The 17614-nt window shown below is 41.4% G+C and overlaps 1 protein-coding gene across 1 annotated transcript in view; it reads left to right on the top strand.

Moving 5' to 3' along the window:
- Positions 1-17614, top strand: part of grin3bb (glutamate receptor, ionotropic, N-methyl-D-aspartate 3Bb) — a 165734-nt gene that overhangs the window by 102206 nt on the left and 45914 nt on the right. The window contains exons 2-4 of the mRNA XM_079845067.1: positions 7028-7656; positions 12192-13284; positions 17020-17165. Coding sequence (XP_079701193.1) covers positions 7028-7656; positions 12192-13284; positions 17020-17165 — 1868 coding nt within the window. The remainder of the gene's footprint in view (positions 1-7027; positions 7657-12191; positions 13285-17019; positions 17166-17614) is intronic.

The raw sequence follows: 17614 nt of genomic DNA, 5'->3' as shown, positions 1-17614 counted from the left end.
TTGATTATAGCATTATTTTTAGATATTTTCCTATCACATGAAAAGTCAGTGACGCGCATTGAGTACACAGCGCAAACAAAGACACAACAGCCCAGTAATCGAATGTAATCCAGTTTATTGTGGGGATAGCTGGCTAGCCTAGCCAGGATACCCTCACACTTACCCCCCTTCTGCTTAATCTCATGTATCATGGCGCCTCTGCTGTGGGCGAGATGCAGAAGTGGGGGTCGGTGATGTTGAAGGCCGACCGGTCAGTGCAGCCAGAGCTTCGGCGTGCGTGAGATTTATCTCTAAAGATGTGGCTCTGCCGATGTTGAGCAGAAACTCACGACTGTATGCACCTTTTAGAACAGATAGACGCGACGAGGGCGTACAAAAACACTGACTCACAAGATAGAAAACACATAAACAAGGTTCTATTGGGAGAGAGAGAAGCCGCAGCGTGTGGGCACTAATAATAAAGTTCTGTGTGAACTTGAATAATTAGCTACACATCAGAAATCACTGATCACATATCAGAAGGAACTGAAAAAATACTTCTGTTTTCATTTGTACATCCAAACACTGAGAAACTGCCAGCATTCACAAGCCATGATCTCTCGAGGACAAACAAATATGGCGCTCGCATGGGCGTGCCAAATTCTCTGGGCGGAGGAAAGGGAGGTAACCGTTCCTGTTATTAGATTAGATTAGATTCAACTTTATTGTCATTACACAAGTACAAGTACAAGGCAACGAAATGCAGTTTAGGTCTAACCAGAAGTGCAATAGCAGCAAGTGCAGGATATACAACGTTTGCATAAGTGCAGGACATGGATATGTACTGAGTATATATAAATATGTCTATAAATAGAGAGATGGTTATTACTATAAACAGAATTTACAGGTGAATATGTACAGTGAATAATATACAGATGGTTAATACTATAAACAGAATTTACAGGTGGATATGTACTATGAATATAATATAATATACAGATGGCTATTACTATAAACAGAATTTTACAGATAGAGGTATACAATGATATGTTAGGCTAAAATTAGGAATATGGCAGTGGATTAAGGTAGTGCAATAAATTATGGACAGAAGCTATCCGAAAAAAAGTGTAAAAGTGCAGTGGAAGTGATTGCATATTACAGTTAGAAGTACGGTGCAAAATACAAATGTAAACAGTAGGTACTGTAAATAACAGTCGGCAGTGCAAATGAGCATAATCCAGTTACGGTGTGGTAGTGCAAAATGAATAAGTAAACAGTTGTTACTGTAATAAAGAGTCGGTAGTGCAAATAACAAAGTGAAGGTGGATGTGAGGTAGGAGAGTTATCAGTATATGAGGGGAGTGGATCAGCGGGGGTTTGAGTTCAATAAAGAGACAGCTCTGGGGAAAAAACTGTTCTTAAGTCTGCTGGTCCTGGTCCGGTGGATCCTGAAACGCCTGCCGGAGGGCAGGAGAGAAAACAGTCTGTGGGCTGGGTGAGAGGAGTCCTTGAGGATGCTGCGAGCTCGATGCAGACAGCGTTTCCTCTGGATGTGCTCGATGGCAGGCAGTGGAGTCCCTGTGATGCGCTGGGCAGTTTTCACCACCCGCTGCAGTGCCTTGCGCTCCGCAACAGAGCAGCTCCCATACCATACTGCGACACAGTTGGTCAGGATGCTTTCTATTGCGCAGCGATAGAAGTTCACCAGGATAGCCGAGGAGAGCTGATTCTTCCTCAGTGTCCTCAGGAAGAAGAGGCGCTGGTGAGCCTTCTTGACCAGGCTGGAGGTGTTGGTCGTCCACGACATGTCCGCCGAGATGTGGATCCCCAGGAACTTGAAACTGGAGACACGCTCAACAGCCATTCCATTGATGTGGATGGTGTCGTGTGTGCCTCTTGACTCCTTCCTGAAGTCCACGATGAGCTCCTTCGTTTTGGTGGTGTTTAGGAGCAGGTTATTATCAGCGCACCATGTGGCCAGGTGCTGGATCTCCTCCCTGTAGGCAGTCTCATCGTTGTTGCTGATGAGCCCAATCACCGTTGTGTCGTCCGCAAACTTGACGATAGAATTAGATCCATACACAGGCTTGCAGTCGGAGGTGAAGAGGGAGTAGAGAAACGGACTTAGCACACAGCCCTGTGGTACACCAGTGTTGAGTGTGATGGATGTGGAGCAGGTGGATCCTGAACGAACATTCTGGGGTCTGTCAGTTAGGAAGTCCAGAATCCAGTTGCACATTGAGGTATTGATGCCCAGGTCTCCAAGTTTGGCTATTAACTTGGTTGGGATGACAGTGTTGAATGCTGAGCTGAAGTCAACAAACAGCATGCGTGCATAAGTGTTCTTATTGTCCAGATGGGTGAGCACAGAGTGCAGTGCCATGGAAACGGCATCCTCTGTGCTCCTATTGCTGCGGTAGGCAAACTGGTGTGAGTCCAATGTGGATGGTAGAGAGTCTTTTAGGTGTTCCAGGACCAGCCGCTCAAAGCACTTCATAACGATGGGTGTGAGTGCTACAGGGCGGTAGTCGTTAGGGCACCTCGGGTTAGAGTGTTTTGGCACTGGCACAATGGACGTGCGTTTGAAGCATGAAGGTACAGCTGCTTGGGCAAGAGACAGGTTGAAAATGTCTGTAAAAACCTCAGCGAGCTGCTCCGCACATGCCCTGAGAACACGACCAGGGATGTTGTCTGGTCCAGCAGCCTTGTGCGCGCTGATCCGGCTCAGTGACTTGCAGACATCTGTGGAGGAGAGTGTGATTGGTGGGTCAGCTGAGGGTTTGAGCTTGGTGGCAGTTTCTCTGTTGTCTCTTTCAAAGCGAGCATAAAAGTGATTTAGCTCGTTCAGGAAGTTGACATCAGTGGCTGCGGGGGTGGAGTGGGTGGGTTTGTAGTCACTGATGGCCTGGATGCCCTGCCACATGCGTCGAGGGTCAGAGTTGGAAAAGTGACCCTCTATCTTTAGCTTGTAGCAGTGCTTGGCCTTTTTGATGCCCCTCTTCAGGTTAGCTCTGGATGCGCTGTAGGCTTGTGCATCTCCTGATCTGAAGGCAGTATTGCGTGACTTCAGCAGGAGTCGCACTTCCCTGTTCATCCATGGCTTCTGATTTGGGTATGTGGTGATCTGTTTCTGGGTTGTAACACTGTCAATGGTGGTATTGATATGATCCAATACAGAGGAGGTGTAGGAGTCAATGTCCGTGTGAGCGCCACTGGTGGCTTGAGAAGCAAACACACTCCAGTCTGTGTGTAGAAACCTTTCCTGGAGTGTGGAATCAACCCCCGCAGGCCACACCTTGATGGTCTTTACTGATGGCTTCACACGGTTGATGAGGGGTGAATATTTGGGGATGAGGAACAAAGAGATGTGGTCTGACTGTCCCAGGTGGGGGAGGGGTGTCGCAACGTAAGCACCAGCCATGTTTGTGTAAACATGGTCTAAGGTTTTGTTTCCTCTGGTGTGGCAGGAAACATGCTGGTGAAACTTGGGTAGCACTGACTTTAAGTTTGAATGATTAAAGTCACCTGCAACAATAAAAGCAGCTTCCGGGTGATCAGTCTGTTGTTTACTGATGGCTGCATGAAGTTCTTTCATAGCAAGCTTGGCATCAGCATCCGGGGGAATATAGGCTGCAGTTATAATGGTGGAAGTGAACTCTCTTATGATGCTTATGATGAACTTATGATGAACTAAGTATGAATGAACTTATGATGAACTTATGATGAACTTATGATGTCATAACAGGAAAATTCAAGATCAGCTCGTCTGAGCTGTCATTTTCTCAAAGGCAGAGAAAGACAGCCAGAACTCGGTTTACACCGATCAAAATTTCTAGCCACTTGGGGACAATATTCAGGCTAGGGGAACTCATATTAATGTTGAAAAACCTCATAGAATTAAAATTTCATAACATGGGACCTTTAATCCTAATCTGGTTTGCTGGATTTAGATTTGCCATCTTGCCATTTTAGATTGGCTGACAGACCATCTTAAAGGCTGGTTTAAGCAATTTTCTTTTTTATTAGGGTTTTACTAGAAATGTTTATAAAAATCTTGATTATGTAATAACATTAATTGGCAATCAATCTGGTACGTACTGCTCCGAGACTTTAAAAGGTTGGAGATCCAAATGCAGCTTTTATAACACAAATAGAGCGTCTGGAGCGAGTGATTGCCATGTTAAGTCAATGTAAAGACGCGGAGGGTCTGGTGGACCTAAGTACGGCGATGCTGACCCCTACGCCGCTGTTCTGCTCTCTAGAGTAAATACAGAGCGGTGACACTCTCGATGAATGCGCAATCAACATCAGCCATCTTGCAAACAGACAACCGCCTAGCACTTACCCCTTCCACTCGCCCCTTTCGCCTGCAACGTGCGTCTATTTCGCTTCAAACGCTTGATTTATACGCGCGTCCAATTCGCTGCGGTGGACGCGAGTGGATTCAAAATGTTCAAGCGTCCAACTAGACGTGAATAATCCAAGAACATGCAAGAAATCCAAAACCCAAGTGACAAGAACCAGAGAACCGCTCAGAGATGCAGTGCAACAACACACAAAACCTCCCAGTGAATGAAAGGGTGAACAGGCTAGATATAGGCAGAGGTAATGAGGTAAATGATACACAGGTGTAAACAATGAGTGCTGATGAGTCCGGGCAAAGGATTATGGGTAATGTAGTCTTTGATGGAATGACAGTCCGGGGTGGAGTGTCCTCTGGTGGTAATCACGGGGCACTCTCACTGGTGATCGTGACACAATCCATGAAAATATTTATTTGAGGAAACAGATTCCCATCATGACCAGAAAGATATTAAACAGTTGTGGGGTTTCTTCTGCATGCATTTATGCAGAGGTGTGTGTCTAATTTGTGTGTGTGCATGTGCGTGTGTGTGTGTGTGTGTGTGTGTGTTTCTGATGATGATAATGCTGATGAGTCTCAAGCCTCTGGTGACTAAACGCAACAGCTGCAGGGACTTGGAGTGAGTTGATTTGGGTCCCATCAATTCAGCTGCATGTGCAGAGACCGCATTAGACACTTCAGTGATTTATCCTCATCATCCAGAGACAGGTGCTTTGGTTTCTGTGCTTCAATCATAAAATAATTGTATGTGTACGTTATGTGCATTAAATTGGTACATGTGAGAGTTGTGGGTAATTTCATTGAATCAGTGTACTGTGATTATATAATTCCTTTGTGTAACTGGCAAAATAAAACACTTTGCAGAAGCTTTGATCAGGGTAAAATAATTTGAAAGGCTATTTTGTAACACCAGTTTTATTTTATGATAACTCCATTTGCAATTACTGTAATAGTATTTGTAATAGCATAACATTTGGAGGCGAAGCTTACTATTATTATTAGTTCAGTAACTGTCACAGCTTACCCTGTCAAATCATGTTTTTAGCCAAATAATTGTCATGGTTTTATATTGACAAATAACAGATACATTTATTTTCCAAAGACCTGTATTGATCTATATGTCTTCTTTCTCTGTGTATGTTTTCATCATACATCTCACAGTATTCCCAGTATACCCTTTAAACTCTTCATGGATGTCCTCCTGGTCTTGGATCTGATCTTTGGTTCAATAAACCTTGTTGAAATGCATTGCATCATCTATTGCAATGATTTCAGAACCTTGATTTTCTCCAGTTGTATTGAGAAACTTGGAAAGAGGTTCTTCATGAAAAGCAGTCTCTCTCTGATGTCTGAACTAGGGCCGCCACATTTACTCATCAAACAGGTCAAGGAATAAACGTTGGCCTTTTGAATCAGATTGTCGATCCCAAGATGAGTCAATCCTGAGATGCACATCCTGAATGTGCAATGATCTGTGTTTAACGGTATATACATTGGTGAATAGGTATGAGCAGTTTTTTCTTTATGGCATTAAAACTGCTGATGTAGCACTGTCTGTCAAGACCATGCTAGAGAGAGGAAATGTATCATGGCCTTTGGTTTTACAGTACAAAATCAATAGCGCAACTAGCAATATTGTGGAAGGACATGCAGAACCGTGGCCAGGAATACAAGATGGCAGGAAATGTAGCGCTATTTGATGTGAGTGGCATACTGACGAGGAAGGGGGGAAGTTAACGTAGAGTGAAGCTGAAAGGATGTATACTTTGAAAAGCACTGATTCTCTTTTTAACCTTAAAGAAGACCTAATTTTTTCAGGGTAAATTGTCATTTAGTGAATAACTTTGGACCTTGGTTACCCAGAAGAAAATGTTATTGCTCTGAGGATTCTGAGCAAGTCATAGCCAGCAGCTATCACCTTGTAGCCCAAGACTGGTTGCCCACTGAAGCTAAGGGAGACCTTCTGGGAAAACCAGGTTGCTGCTGGAAGAGGTGTTAATGAGGCCAGCAGGGGGCTCACTCACCCTGTGTTCTGTGTGGGTGCTAACGCTCCAGTAGTTAAAACGAGGTCCTGACTCTCTGTGGTCATTCAAAATCTCAGGATCTCTTTCGAAAAAGAGTAGGGGTGCAACCCCGGCATCCTGGCCAAATTTGCCCACTGTCCTCTGTCCATCATCATGGCCTCCTAATCATCTCCAGGTGGATGCTGCACATTGATGGTGGTTAAGGAGATCCCCCTTCCATATTTAAAGTGCTTTGAGTGCAGAGAAAAGCGCTATATAAATGTAACAAATTATTATTAAATAAAGTTGCAATTGCAAGAAATAAAAAGTGACAATTGTGAGACCTAACATCACAATTTACAAGAAATAGGGTTACAATTCTGAGAAATAAAGATTAAAGGCCTGTAGACACCAAGGACGATATCTATAAAGATAACAATATAAATATATATGGAAAATAAAGATAAAAAGTCACAACTGTGATATTCAGCCAGTAATAAAGATAAAAAGTCACTATTGTGAGACCTAAAGTTGCAACTATGAGAAATAAAGATAAAAAGTACTGAGATCTAAAGTCACAATTATGATAAATAAAGTTGTGAGATATAAAATCACATTAAGGCCTAGTAATTTTATGTTTTTAATTTGTAATTTGTCTTTCTATTGCTTGTTCTGTTTCCAGAATCGCTTCCACTTGCAGATGACAACTCGTATTCCCCCATCGGTACTAGTGGAGCTGCTTCTAGATGTTCTGCAGCGCAGTGGCTGGGAAGAGAGTATGGCAGTGCTTTGCCAAGGCTGGGAGGACGCTGGTCTTCTGGATCTCCTGGAACTCCAAAGCCGCTCTGGCTGGGGACCCTCACACTGGCACCTTCGATCCGCTCTGAACCTCTCCCACAGCATACCTCACAATGCTAACATTTCTGACTTCCTCTCCGAGCACTTTAATCAGGATCATCCTCCACCTGCCTCGGTCCTGCTTTTCGGGGCTGACCCGGAGTGTGCCTCTTCTGTTCTGCGCAGTGCGCATGACCTGGGGTTGACATTGCCCACTGTACATTGGATTATGGGACATCCTCTAAGCCCAGACGCCCTTCATTCTATTGGCCTGCCTTTAGGACTACTGGCATATGGAGAAGTCGACCGCAAACCATTGGAATTCTACATTCATGATGCCCTGCAGTTGGTCAACCGAGCTGTTACTGCAGCAACGGTTGTACGGCCCGATCTAGCCCTCATCCAAAATATGGTAAACTGTTTTGACAAACCCAACAAACACGAGCTGCCCTCATCAGGACAGTACATTGCCAGGTAAATCCATATTCTCTTAGTTTAACAGTCAGTTCTGTATGTTACCTGCTTAAAAAAGTTGTGTTTTGGGTGCAGGTCCCCAAAAACTTCTTAAGTAACTAACAACAAAAAAGTTTTATCACAGTTAAGTTCCAAATCTTCCAAAAAATCTTCCAAAAATCTTCCATTTACACTACACACAAGAGGTCTTCACGGAGGGTAAGGTTCTATAATTTTAAATGGTCAGCCGGGTCAGGTCCCAATCTTTTACTTCAGGTAATTTAAAACTGTTTAACATTGGATGTAATAACCGAGTCGATTAGAGAACGCCCGGCCGTGAGTTGAGTCAGTCAGCACTGTGTGTGTGTTTTGACACAATGACTTTACCAATTGACGATTGGCTCTTTTATTTAGAAGGCGGGACTTATTGCATCATACCACGTGTTGCACTTTCTTCCTCCCATTTTTATAATAATATTATGAATGAACCATCTTGTTATATCTTAAAGATTCTGGTCAGACTCGGCTCAGATAACACAGAGATGTTACCAAATAAGTAATACTAACAGCGGCCCTGGCACTGAACGAGCAATCGTTATTATAGTTCAAAAGGGCAAACAGTTGAACCTATCTTATTATGTGAGTTGAATCAAGATACAAAAAAAATGCACAACTGCAACGTTGTTTTTGTCATCCCTTACTGTGACAGCAAGTGGACTTTTGAAGCTGGAATAATGAGTGGATTAAGCATGCTAATTCAATTGGCAAGAGCACAATAACATGGATGGAACTTTCTTGGCATGGAGAATTGAATGCATCAAAGTCAGGTACAATGGAGAAGGCTACTAACATTAGTTAAGACAAAAAGTATTATTTTTGCAACTTGTTTATTGACTTGTTAACAGCAATTCATTGTGTAATATGTGCCGCTCGGGTCCAGTCGATTCAGTGTATTCCCAGCCAGGTTCGGGTCCAGCTTCCAAATAATAAATAGGTCCGCGTCGGTTCTGGGTAGTACATTTACAGGTCTTTTTGGACCCGTGAAGACCTCTAAAACACACTACGAACCATGCCATAGAGTGTATGAATTCATCTTAATTGATACACTTAACATTTGATGCATTTGTTTTTTTCCATTTGAAAGAAAATGGCTTTTCAAATGCAAATGATATGTTGTTAGCATGTTTAGCCCCTTCCACATAAAAACAGCTTTTAATTCAAACTAAATAATTACAGAAACAATTAAGGCCCTGATATACTTCAAGCAAAAGTAACTAATTAACTGCTTCTTATGGAATTTCATACATAAATAATTGTATTGACAAACTGAAAATAAAAGTCATCAATAATTGACAAACAGAAATAAAACTGCCACATTCGCTTTATTATAGGTCACATATTTTTAGAAACTAAATTACTTTGATGTTTTCTTCGAAATACTCAACAGTAGAACATCCGAACATCTGGATGAGATGTCCCAGACAGCTAGTGTCATGCTTAAGGACAGGCGCACGGCCACTTTCTCTTGCTGCGGCAAATTACTGGTGTTTGCCCACACACTCAGCTGGAATGCAGACATGCTTTAGAGCTTTAAGCTTTATTTATGACTTCCCCTCAGTTGCCTTTCCCTGAGGAGGATCACTCTTATCAAAAGCTCTGGCACACGCCTACCATGCAGGCCCGTCATTTTGTATGGATCATGCCAGCACTCTGCCACACACCACTATATCTCTCACAGCAAACAGAAGTGAAATGTGGCTGTGTGGGAAGCCTGGGTCTCTCATCACAACCGGATAAGGCTGAAAATCTGCCAACCGGACCCAAACATGCTGCATAATGCCGGACGATTGCGAGGGCATAGCTGCAGGAGCGTGATACATAGCTCAGCAGCTCGTGCAAGACTTTGACCACAGTGTAATACAATAAAAGTTAATACCTTAACCTTATTTATCAATAATTTTGCATATGCATGCATTTGTTTTACTTGAGGAATTAAGTGAGTGAGAAGATGGTTATTAGTCAGCAGTGGTTATTAGCCCGCATATGACAGCACCTGTGTCCTGTGGATGACTATTGTAATGCGAAAATTCTGTTTTGAGTTCTAATTGTGAATTACTGATTAGATCAAATAATCATGCTATATTTATAGATACCTATCATACGCAAAGCATTGAAGAGTGAGATTAAAACAAAAATGCATGTGTAAAGTGGAAATGTCTGATTATTTCTAGTGAATCTGTTTAGATTGTTCATGCAAATGAACCAATTCCAGAAATATTTAACAGACTTTGTTTCACAGTTATGTGCTGCATTTTAGGTCTTCTTTTTATAGTAAAATATTTAGTTAAATTATTAATATGATCGAATAATAGAGGTAGGTTAGTGAGCTACCGCACCTTTTGTTAGTAGCTTGTTAGCAGCTTGACTTTAGATTAATGAGTACTCACAAGTTCACACTTACAAAAATCGGAGTAAAAGAGTATGAGTATTTGGCATGCTGTCCGAGGGGAGGGCTCGGAGCTCAGAATTTGGCCCGAACCCAGAGTACTCCCCCGTATGCCTGGCTGTGATAGGAATCAGCCGAGAGTGAGGAGTCGGGGTGGCGGAGGGATGTCGAGGAACATAGGTGAGTCGGCTATGTATATAGGCCTCCCCGTGATTGGATAGTTCCTCCCTAAATTTGTTTCCCTGTACTCAATAATTGTATCCCTTAAAACTCATCGTTGATCACCAAATTGACCTATTTAAATGAGGGCCATTTAACCACCATAGAAATTGTAATAATTAGAATAATTAGAATTGGCCAAATTGTCCCCCCAATATTTTATATTCTTGATGCACTGCTCTGCTATACTCCATTACACACCACTCTGTTTGTTGCTAGGATGACAAAAGTAAAATATTACATTTTTAGGTTGGTCTGCCTCAGTGGTCTAACAGCCCTCGTCACTGTCAGAACGAGTGAGATGGCGGGGCTTACTGTTAGTGCGAAATCCAACGTGACACTTTAGTTATAGCAGTAAAAGAGTGCGTTATACGATGTAAGTAGCTAAACATTTCATATTTGACAACTGTTTTACAATGAAAACGTTCAGCGACCAACAGTAATATCAAAGGATGCAAACTAAAATGAAATTTCACCATTTTGAATTGGATACATGACTATATATGGAAATCATAACTGAATTTGACGTGACAAATTATGCATTTTTACATATTAGGCAGATGAAAATAAGAGTAAATGTGTGCATATTCAAAAAATATGATTTGCAAATAGTTTACTTCATAACTACAATCGAACTGGAACTTTTACCGGTCTTATTGCTTTTTCTTTGTTTCCTTAAATCACTTTAAATCCTAATAATGTAATTCCTTTAAATAAACCACTGGTTCACTGGACACCTGGTTCACTGGACTTTTAAGGAGAAAATACTCAGCAATGGTGTTGACACGAATTTGCAAATGGTTTGTATTAAAGCATATTAAAAACACCACACAGACATATAAACAACTTGATTTTGACTTTAAAAAAAGCATATTTTAGCAACATTTTCTAAGTAGCTTCACCTACAATGCACACTTGGTGTAATATTTCTTTGTCAGTTCCAAAATCTTTCTTCCCTTATAATAGCCCCATCGAAGCCTCAATATATGAAGGACCAGAAAAGTGGGAGCAGAGTAAAAGTGAGCTTATAGAGAGTATATAGCAACATGTTCTCTTAATTGAGCTGAAACACATGCACTATAAATTAGATGTCACTTAGATACACACTGCCAGTCCGTTGGTTGGCATTTTGCTTCCTGTTGCAGGTAGAAATATGGATAAATGTATGGAGCCAAATTACACATTAAGCTTTTCTCCTTAGTTTTTCATTAAACAGCACACCATTAGTCAAATGTTATATCTATTATTTATGACTTCAGACATTAATCTTCAAGCTCAATGTCAAAGCATTTCCTTAAGTGACCCGAGCTGTGCACCATAACAGCAGCCCTGCCGACTGAGCGGCTGTAATTCTGAAGAGTGGGAGGGGGTTTCACAATCAAAGATATTGCTCTGTGAAAGCAACATCTGTAGTTTATGGTGTGACGGATGCCAGACCATGTAAGTCGTCCAGCTAGGCAATCCCTCTCCCAGGCCTTCCCCCTCTGCCGCAGTCATTTTTACTGTCTGCTTTGCTCCTGGAGCAGATAAAGCAAGCTTAACCTGTGTCCGATCCTGTTACTTACTCCAACATGTCTACTTGTGAACTTGTCTTTGTCTGGGTTCCCCCTGAGTAGTTTTTTAGGCCTGATTAGCATGGGCCATACTCATGCTGGTATACGTTGTAGCTACATCATAAGCATTTTTGTTCACTGATGGCCATTCAAAATTACAATTCAGGCTCGAAAGGTTCCCATGAGCAAAGATGGTAGCTTTCAGGTTTACATACTTCCAGAAGGATTTGTTTCAGCCGAGCAACTCAGCATAAATAGGAATGCTAGTTCTCCAAGTAATATAGACCATATAGGCCTCTTCCAATCATTATTTGACACTTGTGTTCTTTCACCCTCAGGTTCCTCTCTAATACGTCCTTTGTAGGGTTGACTGGCCCTGTCAGCGTTCAACGCAACCTTTCCCTTGTACACACCTCCCAGAGGGTCCACATTTGGAGTCTACGGCGTGATGCCGTCGGTCAGCCCACGTGGGTGACTGTAGGCAGCTGGGAAGGTGGTAGATTGGATGTAGAGGAGCAGGGATTATGGCAGGGCTCGTCCCCTCGGCAGCGCACAGAGGGCCAGATGGGCAGGGAAGGTCGTAGATGGCGGGCTGGCTTTCCCGTGGCGGGCAGTCGTGTGCGTGTGGTCACTCTGGTGGAGCACCCGTTTGTGTTTACTCGGGAGGTAGATGAGGATGGAAACTGTCCCGCTGGGCAATACTGTCTGGATGCAGGGACAAACAGCTCGGAAACCCTGGACCACTTGTATTCCGAGCGGGCTCAAGGCAACAGCAGCTTCTTGCCACCGGATTACAGCAAGTGTTGCTATGGATACTGTATTGATCTACTGGAAAAGCTGGCAGAAGACATGAACTTCGAGTTTGACCTGTACATAGTGGGGGACGGGAAATATGGGGCAGTCAAGGGTGGGCAGTGGACAGGGTTGGTGGGCGACCTGCAGAGCGGGGTGGCCGATATGGCTGTTACCAGCTTCAGCATCAACTCGGCTCGCAGTAAAATGATTGACTTCACAAGTCCATTTTTTTCCACAAGTTTGGGAATACTGGTGCGCAGTAAAGACACGGCTGCACCTATTGGAGCATTCATGTGGCCATTGCACTGGTCCATGTGGATGGGCATCTTTGTGGCACTGCATATTACAGCACTCTTCCTCACCCTCTATGAATGGAAGAGTCCCTTTGGCATGACACCTCATGGACGTAACCGTGTGAAGGTCTTTTCCTATTCCTCAGCCCTCAACCTCTGCTACGCCATCCTCTTTGGTCGAACAGTCTCTAGTAAGACGCCCAAGTGTTGGACTGGACGATTCCTGATGAACCTGTGGGCAATATTTTGCTTGCTGGTTTTGTCCAGTTACACAGCAAACCTAGCTGCAGTCATGGTTGGGGAAAAGACCTTTGAAGAGGTCTCTGGAATACATGATGCCAAGGTGAGTTCTTTTGAGACACTTCGGTACATACTAGAGATGCATGAATTGAAAGATTTAAAAAAAATCTGTTGGACTGAATGCTTCAATGACTTGCGCATAAAGATGACAGTTTCATTACTGGATGAATCAGCGTTTTTGAACAAATCTCATGAATGAATGATATAATGACAAATACATTTTTTAAAAGTAATTTGTCATTTTGAAGCAACAAGTTCGCTACCGCAGACATCAGTGTTTATATCCGTACTTTATATCCAAACTTTTATCCCACTACTTCTGTCATATGAATTATTGTAACTAGGGTTGCATAGAGGCTGGTACATTTCCAAAAAGTTTCTAAACGTTTCCAAAAATCCTGGAAAATTTCCAAAAAAATCCCGGAAAGTTTCCCAAAAAATCCCGGGAAACTTCCAAAAATTCCGAAAAGTTTCTGGAAACTTTTAACCCTAATTGTAACAGAAATATTGATACTGTGTGGTTGTAAATACTGTTTTGAGATTGCGATCTTTTAACAATTAATCATGCAGCTCCAGTGCATATTGTATGTTTTAGTCATATTTTTACCTTGAGGTCCTCTACCTTCAAGACTCCGGTGTAAACATGGCCAAATTTCTTGTCTGAAATTTTCCCATGTTAAAAAATAAATACAACCTCATGTTGAGTCAATCACGTTTACACTGCCTACGAAACGTAAATTTCGTCCATCTTACATTTTTTGGGATCGGGTAAAATTTTCTGCGTTTTTCGCATCCGTAGCAAGCATTTTGAGAGGTGTTTTGATAATTAAGAGCCAACGTACAAGCGAACGCCAAAATCCAGAATGCCGTCTGACAAGTTGGTCCACTTCGTAATAATGGTGTTGTACTGTATGCTGTAGCCTATGTATGCTGGTTTCAATACCGTGCGTGCACCTTTCTGATCCCACTGATGCCAAATAGACAAAATCATCCTCACTGCTTGAAGACTCCATTTTGTATTTTTTTTTTTTTTGTATAAATACGCATCTGTCATCGGTCATCGCATTTGTCACGCCTTTGTCTGTGCATGCGTGACACATTTTTAGGATGATGAATACAAAAATACGCATACGAAAATTTCGGACTCAGTGTGCAAGGACCTTAAAGGGTTAGTTCACCCAAAAATGAAAATTCTGTCATTAATTTCTCACCCTCATGTCGTTCGACACTCGTAAGACCTCCGTTCATATTCGGAACACAAATGAAGATATTTTTGTTGAAAGCTGATGGCTGAGAAAGGCTTCAGATAGGCCTCCATTGGCATTCAGTACATTTACACTCCCAAGACGCATAAAAGGCACTTAAAACGTCGTTACAAAGTCCATCTCACCACAGTGACTCTACAATCATTTTAAGATGCGACAACAATAGTTTTTGCGCGCAAAAAAAAATCAAAATAACACCTTTATCCAACTTGTTATTGTCTTCCGTGTGTGCCTCCACGACGCATGCGCGAGAATATGACGCAGATCCGGCGTTCGGACACATGACCCAGAAGCGATTTGTTTACAAGCAGAGGAAGACGCGCGTGTCTAAGCTGTTGGATTCTACATTGATCGTGCTTTAGGTCTCGGCGTAGTTCTCAAAATGGGGCTTAAGTGTGCATTTCATGGATTCCCGAACGCTGGCACTACGTCATATTCTTGCGCATGCGTCGTGGAGGCATACACGGAAGACAATAACAAGTTGGATAAGGGTGTTATTTTGATTTTTTTTTGCGCACAAAAACTATTGTCGTCGCATCGTAAAATTATTGTAGAGCCACTGTGGTGAGATGGACTTTGTAACAACGTTTTAAGTGCCTTTTATGGGTCTTGGGAGTATAAATGTACTGAATGCCAATGGAGGCCTATCTGAAGCCTTTCTCAGCCATCAGCTTTCAACTAAAATATCTTCATTTGTGTTCCGAATATGAACGGAGGTCTTACGGGTGTCGAACGACATGAGGGTGAGTAATTAATGACAGAATTTTCATTTTTATGTGAACTAACCCTTTAAGTCCTACAGTACTTCTGCAGTTGCTGAAAAAAAAATGGGTGTTGACCCATGTTGACACATACTGTATGTATGGGTAGTCTCAGTTTCAAAAAAATTTTGGACTACTAAGATATTTTTAGGTTCTTAAACATACTCTGTGCTTACATCAAACATAAAACTGTTATATATATCAAACTTCAAAGAGCATACATATAACTCAAATAGTAGAGCATAGCACTAACAATGCTAATGTCATGGGTGCCATTTCCTGGGAATGCATGAACTGATAAAATGGATACTTTGAACGCAATATGTGGATAAAAATGTCAGCCAAATTAATTGATTTAATGTACATTCCTCAAGGAAAATTGCATTAATCATGATTTCACCCCTTGTAGAGCAAGCTAAAACGGTAACACTTTACAATAAGGTACATTAGTTAACTACATTAGTTAACATGAACCAATAATGAGCTGCACTTATAAAGCATTTATTTATCTTTGTTAATGTTAATTTCAACATTTAACATTTAATGTTAACATTAATTAATGCACTGTGAACTAACAAGAACAAACCATGAACAGCTGTATTTTTATTAACTAATGTTAACAAAGATGAACAAATACAGTTACAAATGTAGGGGAGTGCGGGGCACACACTAAATGCGGGGTTAGTTGTAACACACATGGTTTAACACTTTCCACACATGCCAGGATGACGAAACTTAGTGTATTTACTAGTTGTCATATCAACATTATTTAGAGAAAAAATAGCGCCAAAATTAAAAAATCTTTGGAAGATATTACTGAACATTTATTTAACTATAGCAAAAGTAAATTTCTTACTTAAGTTTAGTTTTCATCTCTGTTTTTTGTGTTTATTTAAAACAAGACAAATATGATATTATTTTAATCTTATATCTGTTATTTAACAGTTGAAATTGTTCTTTAATATTGATCTAACAGCAGAAGACACGAGCCACGGTTTAAATCCCAGTTGTGCAGGTGGGGTGCGTTGTAACACTGCGTTACAATGAGCCCCTATTAGAATTACGCTATTATGTTCTATACTTTTCTGAAATCTTTTGAGAAACCATGAAAAAAGGGTGAATAATGACTGAGAGTCAATGTTAAGAAATTATTCATTATTATTATGTTTTTAACTATGCTGTATATCTGTATTTAGCGATGTGTTTGTTGTCAAACTCAAAAATCTGTATATTTTTAATGATTAAATAATGCCATTATTTTATTTTAAAAAACTATGAATTGTTTTTTATTGACAAAATATTTTTGTTTGTTTTGTATATTTTTTGATTATATCAGGTAACAATTTAAGCTGTCATTTGGTCATGTTACATTGTGCCCCCCCACATGTTACAATGTACCCCACCTATGGGGTATGTTGTCACATTTCACTTCCATTCTTTAGGGGTAAATCAAGAAAAAAGTATACACTGTATTAATGAAGCAAAACCACATATTTGTACTAGACATGTGGGGAATTAATGTAAGAAAAAAATAAATACTCTGAACCCCAAATAAATTTACACAAACTGAGACAGTCAAAAAGCGTTAGGTTGTGCTCCGCTCTCCCCTACTGCTCATGGTTAGTTTATGTTAGTTAATGCATTAACTAATGTTAACAAATGAGACATTATTGTAAAGTGTTACCGCTAAAACAAACATTCATGTGTGTTGCACTATAATCTAAGACTGTTTTTCCTTGCCCTTGGCCTCAGCTTCATCACCCCTCTCAGGGATTCCGATTTGGCACTGTTCGGGAAAGCAGTGCAGAGGATTACATGAAAAAGAGTTTTCCTGAGATGCACGAGTATATGCGGAAATTTAACGAGCCCACCACACCTGATGGGGTCGCCACTCTCAAGTAAGAGACCAATTCACCCAACAAAATGCACTCAGCTAGCAGATGGCAGCAAGTGCTCCTGGTGTTGTAATACTGCCAAACACTATTAGCACAAAAGGAAATTTACAACACATGGAGAAGAACAAACTTTGTGCATAGTGATCAATAATTCAATCAGCAGTTGCACCCAGTTCATTACAATGCAAATACTGAATCTCAAAAACAATGTTTTCTATAACAATCCTTCCTAGTGACTCGCTGGTTGACAGTACTACAGGTGTCAATATCTTGGCCAAATGAATGACATTTTTGAATAACGCTGTCATTAAAATGAGGTGTTTGCCTGAAGCATTTTTTCTCTCAGCATATTTGAGTCTAAGTTCTGAGATTCCTTCTCACTGCTGCTCGCCAGGCGAGCGCTTGTTGTTTCCTGCCAGCTGCAGTGCCACAATCTGTCATAGACATACCAA

Source organism: Gobio gobio (genome assembly GCF_949357685.1).
Source record: "Gobio gobio genome assembly, chromosome: 19".
Classification (NCBI taxonomy): Eukaryota; Metazoa; Chordata; class Actinopteri; order Cypriniformes; family Gobionidae; genus Gobio; species Gobio gobio.
Note: the sequence above shows the minus strand (reverse complement) of the source record. Positions and strands in the feature narration are given on the sequence as shown.